Source organism: Bos mutus, chromosome 18 (genome assembly GCF_027580195.1).
Source record: "Bos mutus isolate GX-2022 chromosome 18, NWIPB_WYAK_1.1, whole genome shotgun sequence".
In the NCBI taxonomy this organism is placed as follows: domain Eukaryota; kingdom Metazoa; phylum Chordata; class Mammalia; order Artiodactyla; family Bovidae; genus Bos; species Bos mutus.
This window is the reverse complement of record NC_091634.1, coordinates 40,301,404-40,318,457: the sequence shown is the minus strand read 5'-3', so window position 1 is coordinate 40,318,457 and position 17,054 is coordinate 40,301,404. Positions and strand designations below refer to the sequence as shown.

The 17,054-nt window shown below is 38.5% G+C and overlaps 1 protein-coding gene across 4 annotated transcripts in view; it reads left to right on the top strand.

Annotated features, from left to right (window-relative positions):
• The window catches only part of FTO (FTO alpha-ketoglutarate dependent dioxygenase), a 423,247-nt gene that overhangs the window by 273,125 nt on the left and 133,068 nt on the right, over nt 1-17,054 (top strand). The window contains exon 10 of one of the 4 annotated variants that reach the window (XM_070388424.1): nt 3,628-3,655. The exons of the other annotated variants lie outside the window; for them this stretch is intronic. Coding sequence (XP_070244525.1) covers nt 3,628-3,634 — 7 coding nt within the window. The 3' untranslated portion in view covers nt 3,635-3,655. Of the gene's footprint in view, nt 1-3,627; nt 3,656-17,054 lie in introns of those variants that run through there. 4 annotated transcript variants of the gene reach the window in all.

Here is a 17,054-nt window from a genome sequence, read left to right as displayed (position 1 = left end):
GATGCCAAGCAAAGCTCAAGGAAACTCCACCAAATGATTAAAATTGTCACTTAATTAGCTTGTTTTCATATATATGTGTCTGTGTGTGCGTGTACATTCTTCCTATGTTATAGAAAAGAAGCCCACAATATATACTTCCTTCACCTCTATCTGTGGCATGCATATATACATTTTGGATATATAAGCAAATTATGTGTGCTCTTGGGAACTTAGGCAATACAGTTGGAGGAAAATATACACCATTTCAGAGGCATTGCAGAAAACGTGCAGACAAGGAAACTCACCATGACATTGGCAAACCCTTTTCCTCCCCGTATCCTTGTGTTAGAAGCCATCACAAGGCAGCAGAAGAAAAGCCTAATTTCGTATCTGGGGTATCAGTAGCCGAATTCCACATGGTTAAGTCCTCAATCCGAAATTCCTGCAGATTTATGTGGCTTTTTAAGCTTCTTGTGTGGAGATCATCTCAGCAACTTGAAACCAAATACAGTGCCCTAGCACCCCTCCCCCTCCAAAGTGCTGTTAATAAAATACACCGTCTAGAATCAACACGCCAAGGCTAGAACCTGCGGCAAGCAGTCTTGAATTGTGGCGCTGGGCTGGTTCTAAGAGCCTTTTCCCCAGCAGGACATTAACAGACATTAACACCCGGGCAAGAAGTGTTGATGTGTGGTTTACAATGTTAGCACCCAGTTAGGCAGGGCTCACACATGCTGTAGGAATCTTGTAGCAACACATGTGTGTGTGGAGTCAAATTAATGAGAACCATAAAGGGAGAGACATTCCACTCGGGCTGGGGACCTTATCTTAGCCTCCTTTTACCAAGCAAACCCAGTGCTCAGCTGGGTGGCAATGGCCCGGTTGGATGTTTTCAATATTAACAAAACATATACACACCAGTGTCTATAAAACAGGTAAGCAACAAGGACCTGCTGTATAGCAAAGGGCACTATACTTAATATCTTGTAATAACCTCTAATGGAAAAGAGTCTGTAAAAGAATAGATATATACATATAACTGAATCACTTTGCTATTCTCTTGAAACGGACACAACATTGTAAATTAACTATACTTCAATTTAGAAAAAGACGAAGGAAAAGCAGGAAAAATGAGGAGGCTTGAAAGTTGTGTTTTGCTCTCTCATCATTTGATGGTGGAGCCCTGCATGCTCTTCAGCACTTTCGATTAATACCCTTTCTCATCAGGTGCCCTTCAGGCTGAGAGGAAAGGAAACTCACGAGACTCACAGTCTGACTACGAGGCAGACATTATTATTTTCCCCTTTCGGCTTCCCCTGGCTCTTCTTCAAGTGTTTCTGGATGGTTCGGAGACACTTTCTGGTTTACTTTGTAAATGGGGCGATGAAGCTTTCTTGTCTCCTGCCTGGCTCTCCTTAGGGGATTCTCAAAGCCTTTTAAAATTGTGTGTTTTTCTGGGGCAGCCTTGAAAGTCCCAAGAGTGAAGTTGCCATCTGTCCTTTATATTAAAAGAATCTTCTGTATTGTATACCTGATGGGCTTGTCCCAGAGATAGATGTTGTTAATTAAAGGACAGCATTTGTCCTTTATCTGAAATAAATCTTCTCTCTTGCCTGAAGAACAGTTTTCCCAGCTTTAGGAAAGAGTTAAGGACATTCTGCTTGGAGTCCTTGTGTTTACTAAAGGTCCTCACTCCAGAATCACTCCCTTGGCTTTTATGTGATCAGATATGAAGAATAGTAAATTACTTAATAAAAATTTTTTTTGCTCGTTTTCTTTCTAATTCATTTATCTACCAAGGTTGTAGCTTGGCAGAGGCTTATGTAAATGAATGTAACACAGAGTGTTAATGGTAATTGGTGATTTTGGGGTAGAGATTTGCAAACAGCAGGCTCCCAGACATTCTAAACATGAGGCATCCTTATGCAGTAGATACGATGGTCCCTATACCTTGCAATGCCACGTCTCTAGTTTGCTACAACACAGGCTCTGTTTTTATACCCCCTGCCCCTGGGAAAAGAAAAATGCCAACATCTGCCCGCAGTAAAAAGAGCTGGAGTTCCGTCAGATCACAGCTCAAATACGTACGTACATGGAGAAAGAAAGTACCTTCTTTAATCTGCTGGCTCTCCCTGTCTCAAGAAACTCAGAAAATAATTCGGATTTTTAATGTGGAAAAGCAGCTTGGGCAATGTGGCTGTGAACTGGTGTCTAAAGTGTGTCAGCCTCTGTTGTCCTGTTAAACTCGGAGAAGGAAGGTGGCTAGGGCCTTGCCAGGGACGAGCTTCAAGGAAAAAGCAGACCGATTGCAGTGGCAGAAATGTTGCTTGAGGAACATGATCAGGGTTGAGAATCGAGGTGGGTACAACTGTCCTTTTGTTGGTAGGAAAGACCCCAGAATCACCTATGCCACGTATCGTGAAAATAATAGTGGAGTGGACCATGAATTTCTGGTGATATAATGGTCCAGCCAAAGCCTAAGCCTAATATGCAGTGACTCACCTTTAGAGAAGGATTTCAGTTAGGTACCATTTTCCATCATCTGTTCTTTTTTTTCCCCTCTTAATCATACAGACCAGCAATCAGGCAGGTTGCAGGTTAGAGTAAAGCAGGCTTGGATGAAGACTTGTGGCAGCTGTGATGAACAGGCCACCACTAAGACTTTTTGCAGGGGCCAGCAGCATCTTCATTCTGACCAGTTGTACCCTGTGGGGATGTGAAGAATGCTCAGATTTTTCACTAGGAGCTGTGGATGTGAAACTGTTTGAACTTCTTAATATTAGCAGATAATTCACTATTTTAAAACCGTATAGGCTCCCAATATGGTGTGCCCAGGTTCAATCCCTGGTTGGGGAACTAGGGATTGTTCTAAGGAGTTCTCATGTTGCAACTGAAGATCCCGTGTGCTGCAACTAAGACCCAGTGTGTGCATGCTTAATCATCAGTGGTGGCCAGCTCTTTGCAGCCGCATGGACTGTAGTCCGCCAGGCTCCTCTGTCCATGGGATTTTCCAGGCAAGAACACTGCAGTGGGTTACCGTTTCCCACTCCAGCAGATCTTCCTGACCCAGGGATAGAACCTGGGTCTCCTGCTTTGCAGGCAGATTCTTTACCTGCTTGAGCCATCAGGGAAGCCCCAAGACCCAGTGTAGCTAAATAAATAAATAAAATGTTAAGTTAAAAGTAAATAAAACCATCTAAGTCAGATCAAATCATCTGTAGTAAGATGTGCTTTCTGGGCTGCTAGTTAGTACACACTGATACGCATAATATGGTAACTTTAACAAAATGGGGATCTCCTCAGTAATAAATTGACCACATGGAAACATTTTTAAAAAATAGAAAGACACTCAGCCACAAGCAACTATTAATGTTTTGGGATTATTTCCCTTTGAGTCTTTGTCTATTGTATATGCTTTTTATACACGTTTTAAAATAGTTGTCATAGCCTTTGTTTTCTCACTTACAATTATAGGCAGTTTTCTTATATGGCTGCAAGATATTCCATCAAGGAAATGTATCGAATATGCAAAATCATTCCCCTATTGGTGGACGTTTAAGTTGCTTTTGATCTGACACCATTGTAAGTACTGTTGCAATTACATATTTACTGATACTGCTTTTCCCTTATTTTGGATTACTTCCTTAGGCTCTGAAAGGAGGATTGCTTAATCAAGGTATGACTGTCTTTATGGTTTTCAGTCCATATCACCAAATTGCTTTCCAAAGGGGTTGCACCAGTATGCACTGCAGTCAGCAGAACAGGAGTATGCAACTTCTCAGTGTACCCTTGCCAACATTCTTACAGTTTAGGGATTCTAGCCAACTGATAGGTGAAAATCAAACCTCACTGATGTTTGGATTTGCCTTTATTTGAGTTTTTTCATACATCTGTTGACTAATTGTACTTGCTCTTCTAACATCTGTATTTTCTGAGGCTAAATTCTGTTGAGGTTTGGGTTGCTTTTGTGTGTGTGGTTTAAAGTTGTCTCTGTTAACAATTGATAAGTAATTTGGGAAGAGCCTCCTTGGCCAGGCCCTCCTCCAGGGGACCCCCTATCTCAGCACGGCTGCAGCTGCCACTTTTAACTGTGCATTAACTTGGACTTGAGCCAGGGCCCAAGCAGGGTCCCCTTCCTAAAGAGGGGCTCTTGTGTGTCTGGTGAACCGCAAGCTCAGGGCTGTATCTGCCAATATGTTTCTGGCAGAGCCTTCTAATAAAATCCCGTCCACACTCTTCTATGAAATGCAGTTGCAAAACTGAATGATGATTACCTGATGCCCTTTTTCAGCCACAGCCAATCTCCATGTGTCAGATAGTTTTGTCCATTGCCTCCCGACTTCCGTCCTTCACCTCTGTGTTTCATGCATGTTCTAACTACAGTATAGATGATGTAAATTCAGAGTTTCTTATAATATGAACGAATGGAATGGGCCTCGAGCCAGTAATATGGAAGAAGGTTCTGTTATTGGCTCTGTCCTTTGTTTAATAATAGCTAACAACAAGAATATATTGAATGCTGAGATACTTTCTTAGCATTTTTCATATGTTATTGAAATTTCATAACAGTCCTACTAGGTAGAAAATGTTATTATCCCATAGAGGTAAGGAAACGGAAGCTCAGAGAGGTGAATATTTGTCTAATATCAGACTTCATTGTTCTGGACGAAAGTGAATTTTTCATTACTCAGGGTCTCAGTCTTCTCATTTGCAGAATGGAGTTGCTTCTCTTCACCTCATTGCATTGGCATGGAACCAAAATGATGTCCTGTATTTTATTAAGGTGGCTTCCTAGGTGGCGCTAGTGGTAAAGAATCCACCTGCCAATGCAGAAGACATAAGAGGTGTGGGTTTGATCCCTGAGTTGGGAAGATCCGCCGGAGGAGGGCATGGCAACCCACTCCAGTATTCTTACCTGGAGAATCCCATAGACAGAGGAGCCTGGCGGGCTACAGTTCATAAGTTCACACAGAGTCAGACACAACTGAAGCAACTTAGCATACTCACACACAGACACACATATTATCAAGTTGCATTGAGTATTGAACCTAGGACATGTAAACAAAGGTGTAGTTTTTAATTAGTTTACCTCTCCAGTGATCAGCTTCTTCATTCATAAAGTCGTAAGTACAGGACCAGATTATTTTCATTGGTTGCTTTCAACTATAGCATCTTCTCATTGGCTACAGACTCAAGCCTTGGTGAGGAAAAAAAAAAAAAAGCCTGTGTAGTTCCCAGGGGCTGTACTGATGATTGCATGCAGGTTAAGTCAACTCTGCGTGCCAGGGTTATCCAACCCCCTCAGCCATTTTTCTTGGGAAGAAAGTGCACACTTTTAAGAAGGAGGAATTTCACTCTTCCATGTGCACAGAGTGCATGTGAGCTGAGTCTCTTCAGTCACGTCTGACTCTTTGCGACCCTGTGGACTGTAGCCCACCAGGCTCCTCTGTTCATGGGATTCTCCAGGCAAGAATACTGGAGTGGGTTGCCATGCCCTCCTCCAGGGGCATCTTCCTGACCCAGGGATTGAACCCACATCTCTTATGTCTCCTGCATTGGCAGGCAGGTTCTTTATACTGGTGCCACGGTGCACACACAGAGAGTACAGGAAAATTCTCAGAATGGGGTAGTTGAGGTTCCAGTGTCTCGTGGCTGCTTTAAAGCCATATGGAACTGCTTACTTTGGCCCCAAGGATGCTGTCACCTCTTAAATGTAAAAGTAGGAATATACCTTATTTCTGGTTTTCCTCATACAGTACCTTACCCTCAGGTGGAAACTGAATCAACCAAAGGGATTAATGGAGAAAGAAAAAGGTGCTGAGTCAACTCCACACAGAAATGCATTCAGGTTTAATTTCATACATATCATTTAAAAAAAAAAAAATAGGGGTTCAGGATCCCATATGGCATTTAGCCTCCTAAACAAAGATGAGAAACCCCAGACGAGAAGCAGGTGGCCTGGCACGGAGAGCAGAGGTTATTTTTGCCTCTGGGCTCCTGCCATTTCAGAGTTTAGCAGTGGCGAGGCTATACAGCAGGACGCTGACCCCAGATGCTCCCTCGATGGTGGGGATGGAGCAGGCCCATCACAACTTCCGAGAGAGTAAACTTGCTCATATCTAGGTCACAGTGACCCTCCCAGAAAAGTCTCCGTCTTAACTTATTCCTCTCTACGGCTTAATTGCTACTTCCAAACCTGATTCATCCCCAGTGAAGTCACAGCCTTCATCATCCACCCATCCCCTGTGATCCCGTGATTCCATGCAGTGAGGGCGCATTTCTTTCAGGTCACCTCTTGGGCAACAGGTTGAGAGGGCTTCGTCTTGAGGATGGTGTTAGGAACCAGAGGTTCGGGAGCTTCGCTTCTCCTTCTGGCTCTCCCTCTCCTTAGGGTTTAGTTTCCCTGACTGAAATCTGAAGAAATTTGAAGTAGGTCGGGAATTTTAATGTCAAGTGCTGGTAACATTTATTACCTGGCCAGTAACAAACGTGAATGAGGAGAGAAGAGAAAGAGGAGGGAAGTAGCTGGAAATGAGGGAACTTGGGGATGAGGTGGAATGGATACTTTGATTGGATGATGGTTATATGGGCATATACATTTTTCAAAACTCACTGAACTTATTACTTGAGATCTATGCATTTTATTGTACGTAAAGAAAGTAAAATGGACAACCTAGTGAACGGGGGGACACATACTTTATTTAAAGACAGCAATGAAAAAAATGCTATTATCATTATAGCCTATTTTTCTACTGTTTAATTAAATTGAGAAAATAAAAGTAGCATTGAGTCTATGTAATTTATCTATTTATGAATAAAAATAACTGATATATATTTAAAAATAAAGAAATGAAGGTGGTGGTGATGAGCTTCATCTAGCTGCTTCTCTGCAGAAGGTGGCCCCAGTGTGGCTACGTTTTCAAGAAAAGGCAGAAATTTGGATATTTTTATAAAATCTCAGATTATGTAGGTTTGTGGGTCTTGTTTAGTCAAATAGAACATCAGTTCATGCTGTTTGAATTAGAGGCTTCTTAAGTCTACCCGAAAGATCATTTGAGCTCTAATATTGAATGATTCTGGTTTGCTATCAGACCTTGAACCAAAAAATTGTGCTTGAACCTTAAATTAAAAAAGGAAAATCAAACTTCAGTTTTCTTCCCCTATAAAATGTTGATAATCCATGGCTAATTTTATAGGGATCTGGTGAAGAGCATATGAAGTAGTACCTTGTCTAAAACCACTGTGAAACATGAATAAGTAGCGTATAAAGCCAAGTCACGATTCTCATTATTGTTATTCAAAAGAATTACTTAGATTTTTAGAACTGTTAATGTTCAGAACAGAAGCACTGGGCTTTTTCGGGATGGCTAATAAAAACATCAAGAATTCACCAGGAGTCCATTGCTTGCCCTCAAATGAACGTGCAGACTTTTCATTATCCTTGGAGGAGAGTGTTTCTGTGGCGTGTGAAGAAAAGAGAAGGCGTTTCATAGGTACAGCTGCTCATATAAATTGCAAAAATTCTGGGAGCTGAAGTCCGAGGTATGGCAGTAACATATAAAGAAATGCAGTGGGTTGTATTAAAGACTCCTTGTCGCAGGCACTCACTGCCCAGAAATCGGAAGCTCTATCTTGTCCCTGACATTTTGTGAACAAGCAGCCTGTATTGGATGGTGATAAATGGATTATCTTAAATGTCATTCTGCACTGTTTTAGAGTTGCAACGAGAGTTTTGATATTGAGTTGTTGGTTAGTATATTCTATACCAATCCTTTATGATGAAATAATCTCCTCAAGTTACATCTAGAAATGTCAAAGTTGCTTATTTCTTCAATCACCCGTAGCAATGTTTCCATTACGAGAGATGCAGAGCAGGTTGTGTAATAATGTCAAACTATTTATAGAAACATTTCCTAGGAATCTCTTCTCTCCTTGAGTTGTTTGTGTATTTAATACTAGAGATTTGTTTTTATATTTATGTATAGTTTTCTATTTCTAAATTAACTTCAGCTGAGGTTGTTTCACTAGTCTTTATAGAGAGTGCATTTAAAAATTGATATTAGCATTCAAAATAAAACTAAGGCCAGTCTAACCTTTTTAAAATATAAAGATCCATTTCATATGGTTTCCAATATTGTAATAGTCATGTGTGTGTGTTACAACTACATCCTATATATGATATGAATGTTATCATCACAACAAATTGAAAACATGCTGTTTATTTAGGATAAAGTGGTATGTAATACTTTGACAAAAGAAAATTTATTATTTATTTTATGCTAATTTAGGCATTATTTCAATTTGTAGTATTTCTTTGAAATTCCAGGTTTAATCAAATTATAACTATAATACAGAATATAGTCATTTATAGAAAGATTTGGTCCAGTGAATTTATGTGGAAGTATGTACAAACTAGATTTTGAAAGCATGTCTCAAGTTTTACTTGGCAAAGGTATTCTAAATATTGACTTTCTTCCCTGAAGATAAGATCTTTCTACACTCAGATATTGAAATTATTTAATACGTCTGTACATACTGACTCTTCCTTTCCCTCTGTACTCCACTAATCTTACCCAGAGCCTTCCTTCTCTACAGTCCTTAAAAAAAAAAAAAAAAAAAAATGTAATGCATATTTAAAAGAAAAAAATATATAAATAATAACATTAAGTTGAACCGTATAAAATTACTATTTTTGTACATCAAAAAAGTCACGTATCAGCAAATTTATGCAAATTACCCTAACTGTTAATATTTATGTTATGTTTACTATATGCCAGACATGTGCTTGATGTATATGAATTTATTGATTACAGTAAATCTTATGAGTAGGTACTATTATTACCCCAACCTACAGATGACATCTGAGGCATGGATTGATTTAAATAACTATTAGAACAAGGCATCCTACCTCCAGTGCTTGTAACCATTGCTCTGTGTTGTCTCTCCAGAAAAGCAAACTTTCTTTGGCTCTATCACCAAATATTGGTTTCCCCTGCAAAAGTCATGTAATCAGCTTGATGTGTATCCTTTTCAATCTGCCTCTTATGTTCTTGTGCACATTTATATATGAACCGATAGAAAATAATGGTATTATCTTATTATTTTCATTCTTTCTTTTTTATTTTCTGTGCAATGTCTTATCTTAATTTCATCCTTCCCGTATTCATTCCTTCTTTCCTTCTCTCTTTATTTTTTACAGATAGTGCAAACTATATAGTTCTACAACTTGTGTTTATTCACTGTAAACTCACTTTGAAAGCTATTTGTGTTAGTACGTACAAATCTAAGTAATTCATTTTGACTGCTGCATGATATTCCATGTCTGACTTTAACTCCCTTGCTATTGGTGATATATGAATTCTTTTCTTTTGTTTCTGCTATCACAAGCCATATTGTAGTGAATATCCTTCTTCATGCCTCTTGGTCCATATATAGACCAAATATTTCTGTAGTGTAGAAGTCAAGAACTGGTAATAATAGGTTAAAGTGCGTACACATTTAAAACTTTAGTGACTGTTAAGTCATCTCTAAAAAAGCTGTGTCAATTCTGTTCCCATCACTTGCATATGAGGAGTTGTTATTCATTTGACAATCTTGATTATTTTATTTTTGCCACTTTGATAGATGAAAAATTCTATCTTATAGTTTTAATTTGCATTTTTTTGATCACTGCTGCTGCTGCTGCTAAGTCGCTTCAGTCGTGTCCGACTCTGTGCGACCCCATAGACGGCAGCCCACCAGGCTCCTCCGTCCCTGGGATTCTCCAGGCAAGAACACTGGGGTGGGTTGCCATTTCCTTCTCCAATGCATGAAAGTGAAAAGTGAAAGTGAAGTCGCTCAGTCGTGTCCGACTCTTAGCGACCCCATGGACTGCAGCCTACCAGGCTCCTCCGTCCATGGGATTTTCCAGGCAAGAGTACTGGAGTGGGGTGCCATTGCCTTCTCCGTTTGATCACTAGTGAGCATGTTTTCATGTTATTATTGAATATTAAATATGTTTCTTCTCATATTACTTGTTTATACCCTTTATGCATCTTTCTGTTATTTATTTTTCTCTTATTCATTTATAGTTATTTATATTTCTATATATTGATTCTCTTCAATTTTCTGTTACAAATTTGTTCTCTTAATCTGTCACTTATTATTTAATTTTGAAATTATTTTATTGTGATATCTTTTATCTCAGATGTATTTTAATCTTGTCATATGCGTTTATCAAATATATTATTCTTTTCCTTTATAGTTTTTGCATATTATTGCTTTCTTAAGACTGCCTTTCTTACTCCATGTTTTGAAATAAATCCATTTTTATTGTATTCTAGTGCTTTCATAGTTTTGTTTTTAATGTTTATTTCTTTAATCTACCAAAATTTTACCTTTGTGACTGGTTGTTAGGTAGAGATTAACTTTACTAATTTTTTTTTAAATGGGAAAACCAGTTGGAACAATAACATTTTTAAAATAAACCATTCTTATCTCTACTAATTTGAAAAGACACTTTTATCATATACTGAATTCCCATAAATGTGTATGTCAGTTTCTGCACTATCAATTCTGTTTGAATTATATTTTTGCCTAAGTACCAAAATATTATGTTCTGATATATCATAATGCCTGTCCTTCCTATTTTTAAAATAATTTTGTTGCTATTCTCATGCCTTTTTCTTCCAGATGAATTTCAGGATGTGTCAAATTTCATTTAAAAACATCCCATTGGTATTTTTATTATGAGTGCATTGAATTTATAGATTTATATGTTAGAGAACTTTTTAAAAATTAAGTTTCCTCATCCATTAAGATGATATATTTTATATTTATTTATGTCATCTTTTGTGTACTTCAGTAGAGTTTTAAAAGTTTTCCTCACATCTTCCTAAGTTTATTTCTAAATATTTCATGGTGTCTCTTGCTCTTGTGGTAAGAGTTACAAGTATGTAAGATAGCTGTTGGTTTTTTACATTTACTTATCTTATTAAACTCTTCTATTAGTTCTAGTAGTTTTTCAGTTGATTCTAACACAGGTACTTGAAAATTTTCTTTCTGCCTTAGCTGAAATTTTCAGAATAAAGTTGAAAAATAGCAGGAATAGTAGGCATCTTTATGGTTTTCCTGTTGGTAATAAGAATACTAATGTTTTATAAGTAAGTTTGAGATTTGCTGAGATTTCTGGTAAAATATCTTTTACGAAGTAAGGGAATTTTTGTTCTCTTTAGTGGATATTGCATTTAATCGGATCCCTCTTTTTTTAGGAGGAGACTACTGAGATGATCATATGTTTTTTTCCTTTAATTTGTAAATGTAATATAGTAGATTATTAGATTTTATTCTGTTGAACCATCCTTGTACTCCTAGAATAGACCTTTCTTGATCCTGATGTAATGTACAGATGGATTTGATTTTCTGGTGTTTTATTTATTATTTTTATGTCTTATTTTCATAAGTGAGATTTCCCTGTAGATGTCTTTTCCCTGTATAGACTGTAGTTAACAGGTCTCAGTAGAACTCATTCATTTCTAACCTTTCCATGAAGTTGACCCTTTTGAAGTTTGTCCAAGGCTTGATTGGTTTTGGCTATTTTAGCATCAAGGCTTTTGCATGCAGCTTCCCTTATGTCTTTGAACTTTATTTCTATTTATAGCTTTCCAGAGTCAAGGCATGAGTATGCTCTTTCAAATTTTTTTTTTGCTCTTGCCTCCCAGCTTCTTTGTGGAGAGAGAGTATAAATATTTCATTGAAGCATGATGCTGCACCTTTATGAAACCTGTAATTGCCCCTTTTCAGTTGGAAAGGATAAACTTTTCTTTCTCTTCATTTTTTTTCCTTGTTAAAGCTGTAGTTTTATTAATGCCTAATTAATGTTAAATGTCTCCCTAGAAATAGACACTTCCTATTTTATAGGGACAAGCACCTGGTTTGGAGAGGACAGTATTATATAAGTTTTTGCAGGAATGTCAAACATTTGACAGGCCCAGCACTTACTCCCTTTTCTCCCACCTATGGCTGATACCACTGATCTTAATTCATGTTTTCCTCCTGAGTTTTCTCAACACAGGATATCAAATAGCTACTCCTGGCACTTGTAATTTAGATGAAACCTATTTGCAGTTCCTAAAGTTATGGAAATGACACAGATTGGAAAGCAGGAGTCCTGGGTTTTTAGTCTCTTAACTTGCAGTGAGGGATCAAGCCACTGTGATACTTAATCTTTGTTTCCACAACTGTGCAATGAAGAGATTAAACTAGGTAATCTCTAATGGATCTTCTGTTTTGAATATTTTCTGATGCCTTTTACAGGTTCCTTCAAGGTTGTTTCAGGGGCCTAAATGTTTATATCTTGAGGATTTGTAAATCTTCACCCAAATGTACATATGTAATTTTGCAATTACCATTTTGCTATTTTCTTGTTCAGTTATATGTTTTTCAGATTCTAAATGCATCTGCTGTTTAGCTAATTCCTTTTTTTTGTTTGTTTACTACTTCCTACTACTTTTAAAATTGATAAATGTTCATTGTAGAAAAAGTGAAAATTATAGAAAAACACTGGAAGAAAATAAAGAACGTCCAGAACTGTCAATATTTGGTAATGGGTTAGGAATGTTTGTTTTTAAATTTTGTGTGCCCTGTCCCTTTCACAGAAAAGATTTTGTTATCATTTTCTGACTCTTCCACTTCATTCAAGAATCATTCTCCTCAAAATAGACAATACTTTATTTAACCACATCTCTTGTTTTTCACTTTTAAATATTATGACAGACATCCATTTGTAAGAATCTTTGACCCTTTATTGAACAGATTTCTAGGTACGAAATTACAAGGTTGAAGGGACTAGACATTTTAAATCCCTAACAAATCATAGATACCTAATAAATGTGTGCAGTGAATTTTTGAGTAAAACTAAAATATTTGATTTCCAGAAAAATGTACCAATTTACATTTTCATCAACAGTTTTTAAGACTGCTCATCCCTTCTCGTGTTTGTGAACATGGAATAGTGCCATTAAAAAAACTTTTTTTTTTTTTTTTTTTGCCCAATTTTATGGGCAAAAGTAATATCTTACTTCTTTATTGTTACTGTGGTTGAATTTTTTTTCAAGCCTATTGGCCATGTATAAACACACACACACACGTGTGTGTGTGTCTGTGTGTGTGTTTGAACTTCTTCTTTTTTTTTTTTTTTTAAATCTTTTACCCCACGAGAGGCTCACTGACCTCGCCGTCGTACCTCGTGAGAAACCGCACCCTGGGGCCGCCGCTCGAGAACAACCCTGAACTTCTTATGTCTTCAGAGCATTTTCTCCTTCCTTTGCTGCTACTGCTGCTAAGTCGCTTCAGTCCAACTCTGTGCGACCCCATAGACGGAAGCCCACCAGGCTCCCCCATCCCTGGGATTCTCCAGGCAAGAACACTGGAGTGGGTTGCCATTTCCTTCTCCAATGCATGAAAGTGAAAAGTGAAAGTGAAGTCGCTCAGTCGTGTCCGACTCTTAGTGACCCCATGGACTGCAGCCTACCAGGTTCCTCCGTCCATGGGGTTTTCCAGGCAAAAGTACTGGAGTGGGATGCCATTGCCTCCTTCCTTTGGAGACATACATATTAACGGTTACTAGCTACAATGGCTCTGAACTCATTAACAACATGCTGCTACATAATTTGCATTTGGAGCTAATCTTAGCAGAATGGAAATCCCAAGGAGGAGGTAAAGGAGAGAACTTCAGAAGTCTCTATACATCTGGTAAGACTTTATTGTTGCTAACCAATAATTATATAATTAAAGAGTTATAAGATTGGGATTGACATATAAGTACTACTATATATAAAATAAATAACTGTTAAGGAATTACTGTATAGCATAAGGAATTCTTCTCAATACTCTGTAATGACCTCTATGGGAAAAGAATCTAAAAAAAGAGCGACTATATACATATATGGATGTCAGATTCGTTTTGCTGTATACCAGAAACTAACACAACATTGTAAAGCAACTATATCCCAAAAAATTTTTTTGAAGACTAAAAATAATTTAAAAAGGAGTAACATTTTGGTAAAATAATAATATTGTGGTAAAATCTTGGTACATTTGGAAGCTCCTTCCATGCACGCATCCTTACAGGGGAGCTTCAGTTTGCTCTCTCCCTGGAAACTTATTTGGGTTATAGGAAGCGTTAAGCCAAAGCATGTTGCCTCATTAAGTCAGATCTCAGGACCTTAAAACCTGGCTTCCATATTTATGATGTTCACCAGCAGAACTCCACTCGTGGCTCTTCATGCCACTGAAAGACCAGACCTGCTGATCTCAGCTGTGTGTGTGCCCTTTATGAGTCAAAAATATGAAGATAGAACCAGTCCAACCCTGAAGTCAAGAAGAACTGGTTAGTCATGAAATGAAACTACATGACTTTGCTCTTTTCTATTTTGTGTCTCTATAGAATCTCTTGATTTATTCCTAGTTCTTCTAACTTGGTGCTGTGGGAGTCATTTTACTAAAGAGTTGTAAAATGATCACTGATCATCTCTGGTGAGATTACTTGACAAGACTTTTGTACCCAGAAACCAACAAAGTGGCTGAATCATGCATTTTTCAGGTTCAGTACTAGGTAAACAAGTTAGACTTTTTTCATTCAGGCTCCCAGCAGAGGGAGGGGCTGGCATGAGGCGGGTAGGAGCTGAAATCCAAGGCAGTCTCCCCTCTCCAAACTGGGACTCTGTTTACCCACAGGGGCACCTTCTACTAATTTGCCTAAAGGTGCCAAAAAGGCCGCCAAAACCCTAATCAGCAGTTTCTACAACTTAAGAAAGAGCCTCTCCTTGCAAGGAGATCCAGACCCAAGATCTGGATCCCAAAAGCTGTCCCTAAAACCTTTTGTCTATAAATTAAGAGTGGCATTAGGCAGCCACTGGCAATACTGTTGAGGACATAATTTTGCTCTAGTATTTAGGTTTGTCCCTATCAATAAATCTAAACAGAAAATTATTAAGGTCTAGATAGAAAGTTTCTTAAGAAACTGTTTAAATAACTCAGTGAACAACTTTTATATTTTTTATTGCAACATTAGGGCTTTATTTATTTTTTTTTCCTGAAGTGACCATAACTAACACAGGATTAGACGCAAAAACTGTTTTCTGATACAGCTTGTCATTACAAAATTCTCAGTTCCCATAGAGTCATGTTATCCACAATTTTAAACAGAATGTCGCCAGTTTTCTTCTCAGTGAGATAGCAGGGTTTTCCACAGTGTTTCAGGCCTGACAAACTACTATTAAATTTGGAGGTAAAGTCCTAATGGCATCCACATGTGAGGGACCATATTCCTTTGTGTTCCCCAGATGTCCTACCAAAAACAAACAAACAAACACAAAAGAAGATGAAGTCACTTTTCTGTGAGTAGTATCAGTAGAAAGTGAAAGTGTTAGTCGCTCAGTTGTGTCCGACTCTTTGCGACCCCATGGACTGTAGCCCGCCAGACTCCTCTGTCCATGGGATTCTCTTAGGCAAGAATACTAGAGTGGGTTAGCCATTCCCATCTGCAGGGGATCTTGCCCACCCAGGGACTGAACCCCGGGTCTCTTGCATTGCAGGCAGATTCTTTACTGTCTGAGCCACTAGAGAAGCCCCACTATACATGAAGGAAAATCTGAAGCCTTTCTGCTCTTAAGAGCGATTCTGAGCCTAATTTCAGTATCACAGTCCTGAACCTCATTGAGAAATTAAGCAAAGGCTCACTCCACCACCCTCTGTGATTAGAAACCATTAGAAAGGAGGCATTGGGGTAAGTCTCAAGCTCATTGTTGAGGTAGGTTGAGAGTCACTGTTATGGAAGGGCATGGCGTACCTCAAGCGCCTTTTGCCTGCCTCAGCTGGTGAATATGCTAGAGTAGCGTGCTTTATGAGAGATTTACATTTTCCTTTTTCATGAGGGAAATTAAATTTTAAATCCTTTTTATTAAACGTGTTGTTCAAATACCATGACAATAGATAGATGAAGAAGAGCTTAACTTGATGGTAGTTCATGTGCCCTCATGTTATAACCAGAGGGATTTTAGTGAAGAAGCTTGCCTGTAGGGGTCAGCTTGCCTAGAGGTGGTGCTGGAGAAGACTCTTGAGAGTCCCTTGGAGAGCAAGGAGATCGAACCAGTCAATCCTAAAGGAAATCAGCCCTGAATATTCATTGGAAGGACTGATGCTGAAACTGAAGCTCCAGTACTTTGGCTACCTGCTGTGAAGAGCTGACCCATTGTAAAAGACCCTGGTGCTGGGAAAGATTGAGGATAAGAGAAGAGGGCGACAGAAGATGAAATGGTTGGATGGCATCACCAACTCAATGGACATGAGTTTGAGCAAACCCCAGGAGATAGTGAAGGACAGGGAAGCCTGGCATGCTACAGTCCATGGGGTCACAAAGAGTCGGATATGACTTAGCGACTGAATAACAACAACATAGGCATCAGGAGGCTTAATTCTCTCCTATACCACATGCAGAAGTTACCATTGTAATACCTGCTCACGAGAACTTGTTCAGCCTCACTGGTACAAATTCACATCTTCAAGTGACAGAAGGCTCAGAAATATTACGCTCTTGGAAGCTCTGTCCAGGAAACAAGAGTTTTCTAACTGGGCTTTTGCAGCTGTTGAAACTTCATCACCTTTCACCTGAATCTCTACTATGATTTGCAAATAAAGAGCCAGTGAGAAAAACATGCAGCTCGAAGCTGGCAAAGTTTTAAGTGGGTAAAGCTTGTAGCGTTTAGATCATAGCCCCAAATTACTTAAGGCTTCTACTAAGATGGAAATCAGAATCTTTACTGCTGAGAGACTGGATATTCAGATAGATTTTTTTATGAAGCAAATAAATATTTTAACATGCAAACACTACCCAAGCGGGTAGTGATGCTTCAAACAGGATCAGAGGTCAGTTTTTTTTTTTTTTTTTCCTGTCTGTTTTGGAGATGGTGCCAAGTTGAAAGGTATTGCATATTACTACCTACCCTGGGCCTCATGTAGTAAAATAATTACTGCTGGCTGGTGCAAAATATGTACATGCATTTCTATCATCAAAGATTCTGAGATTTCTTTCTGTA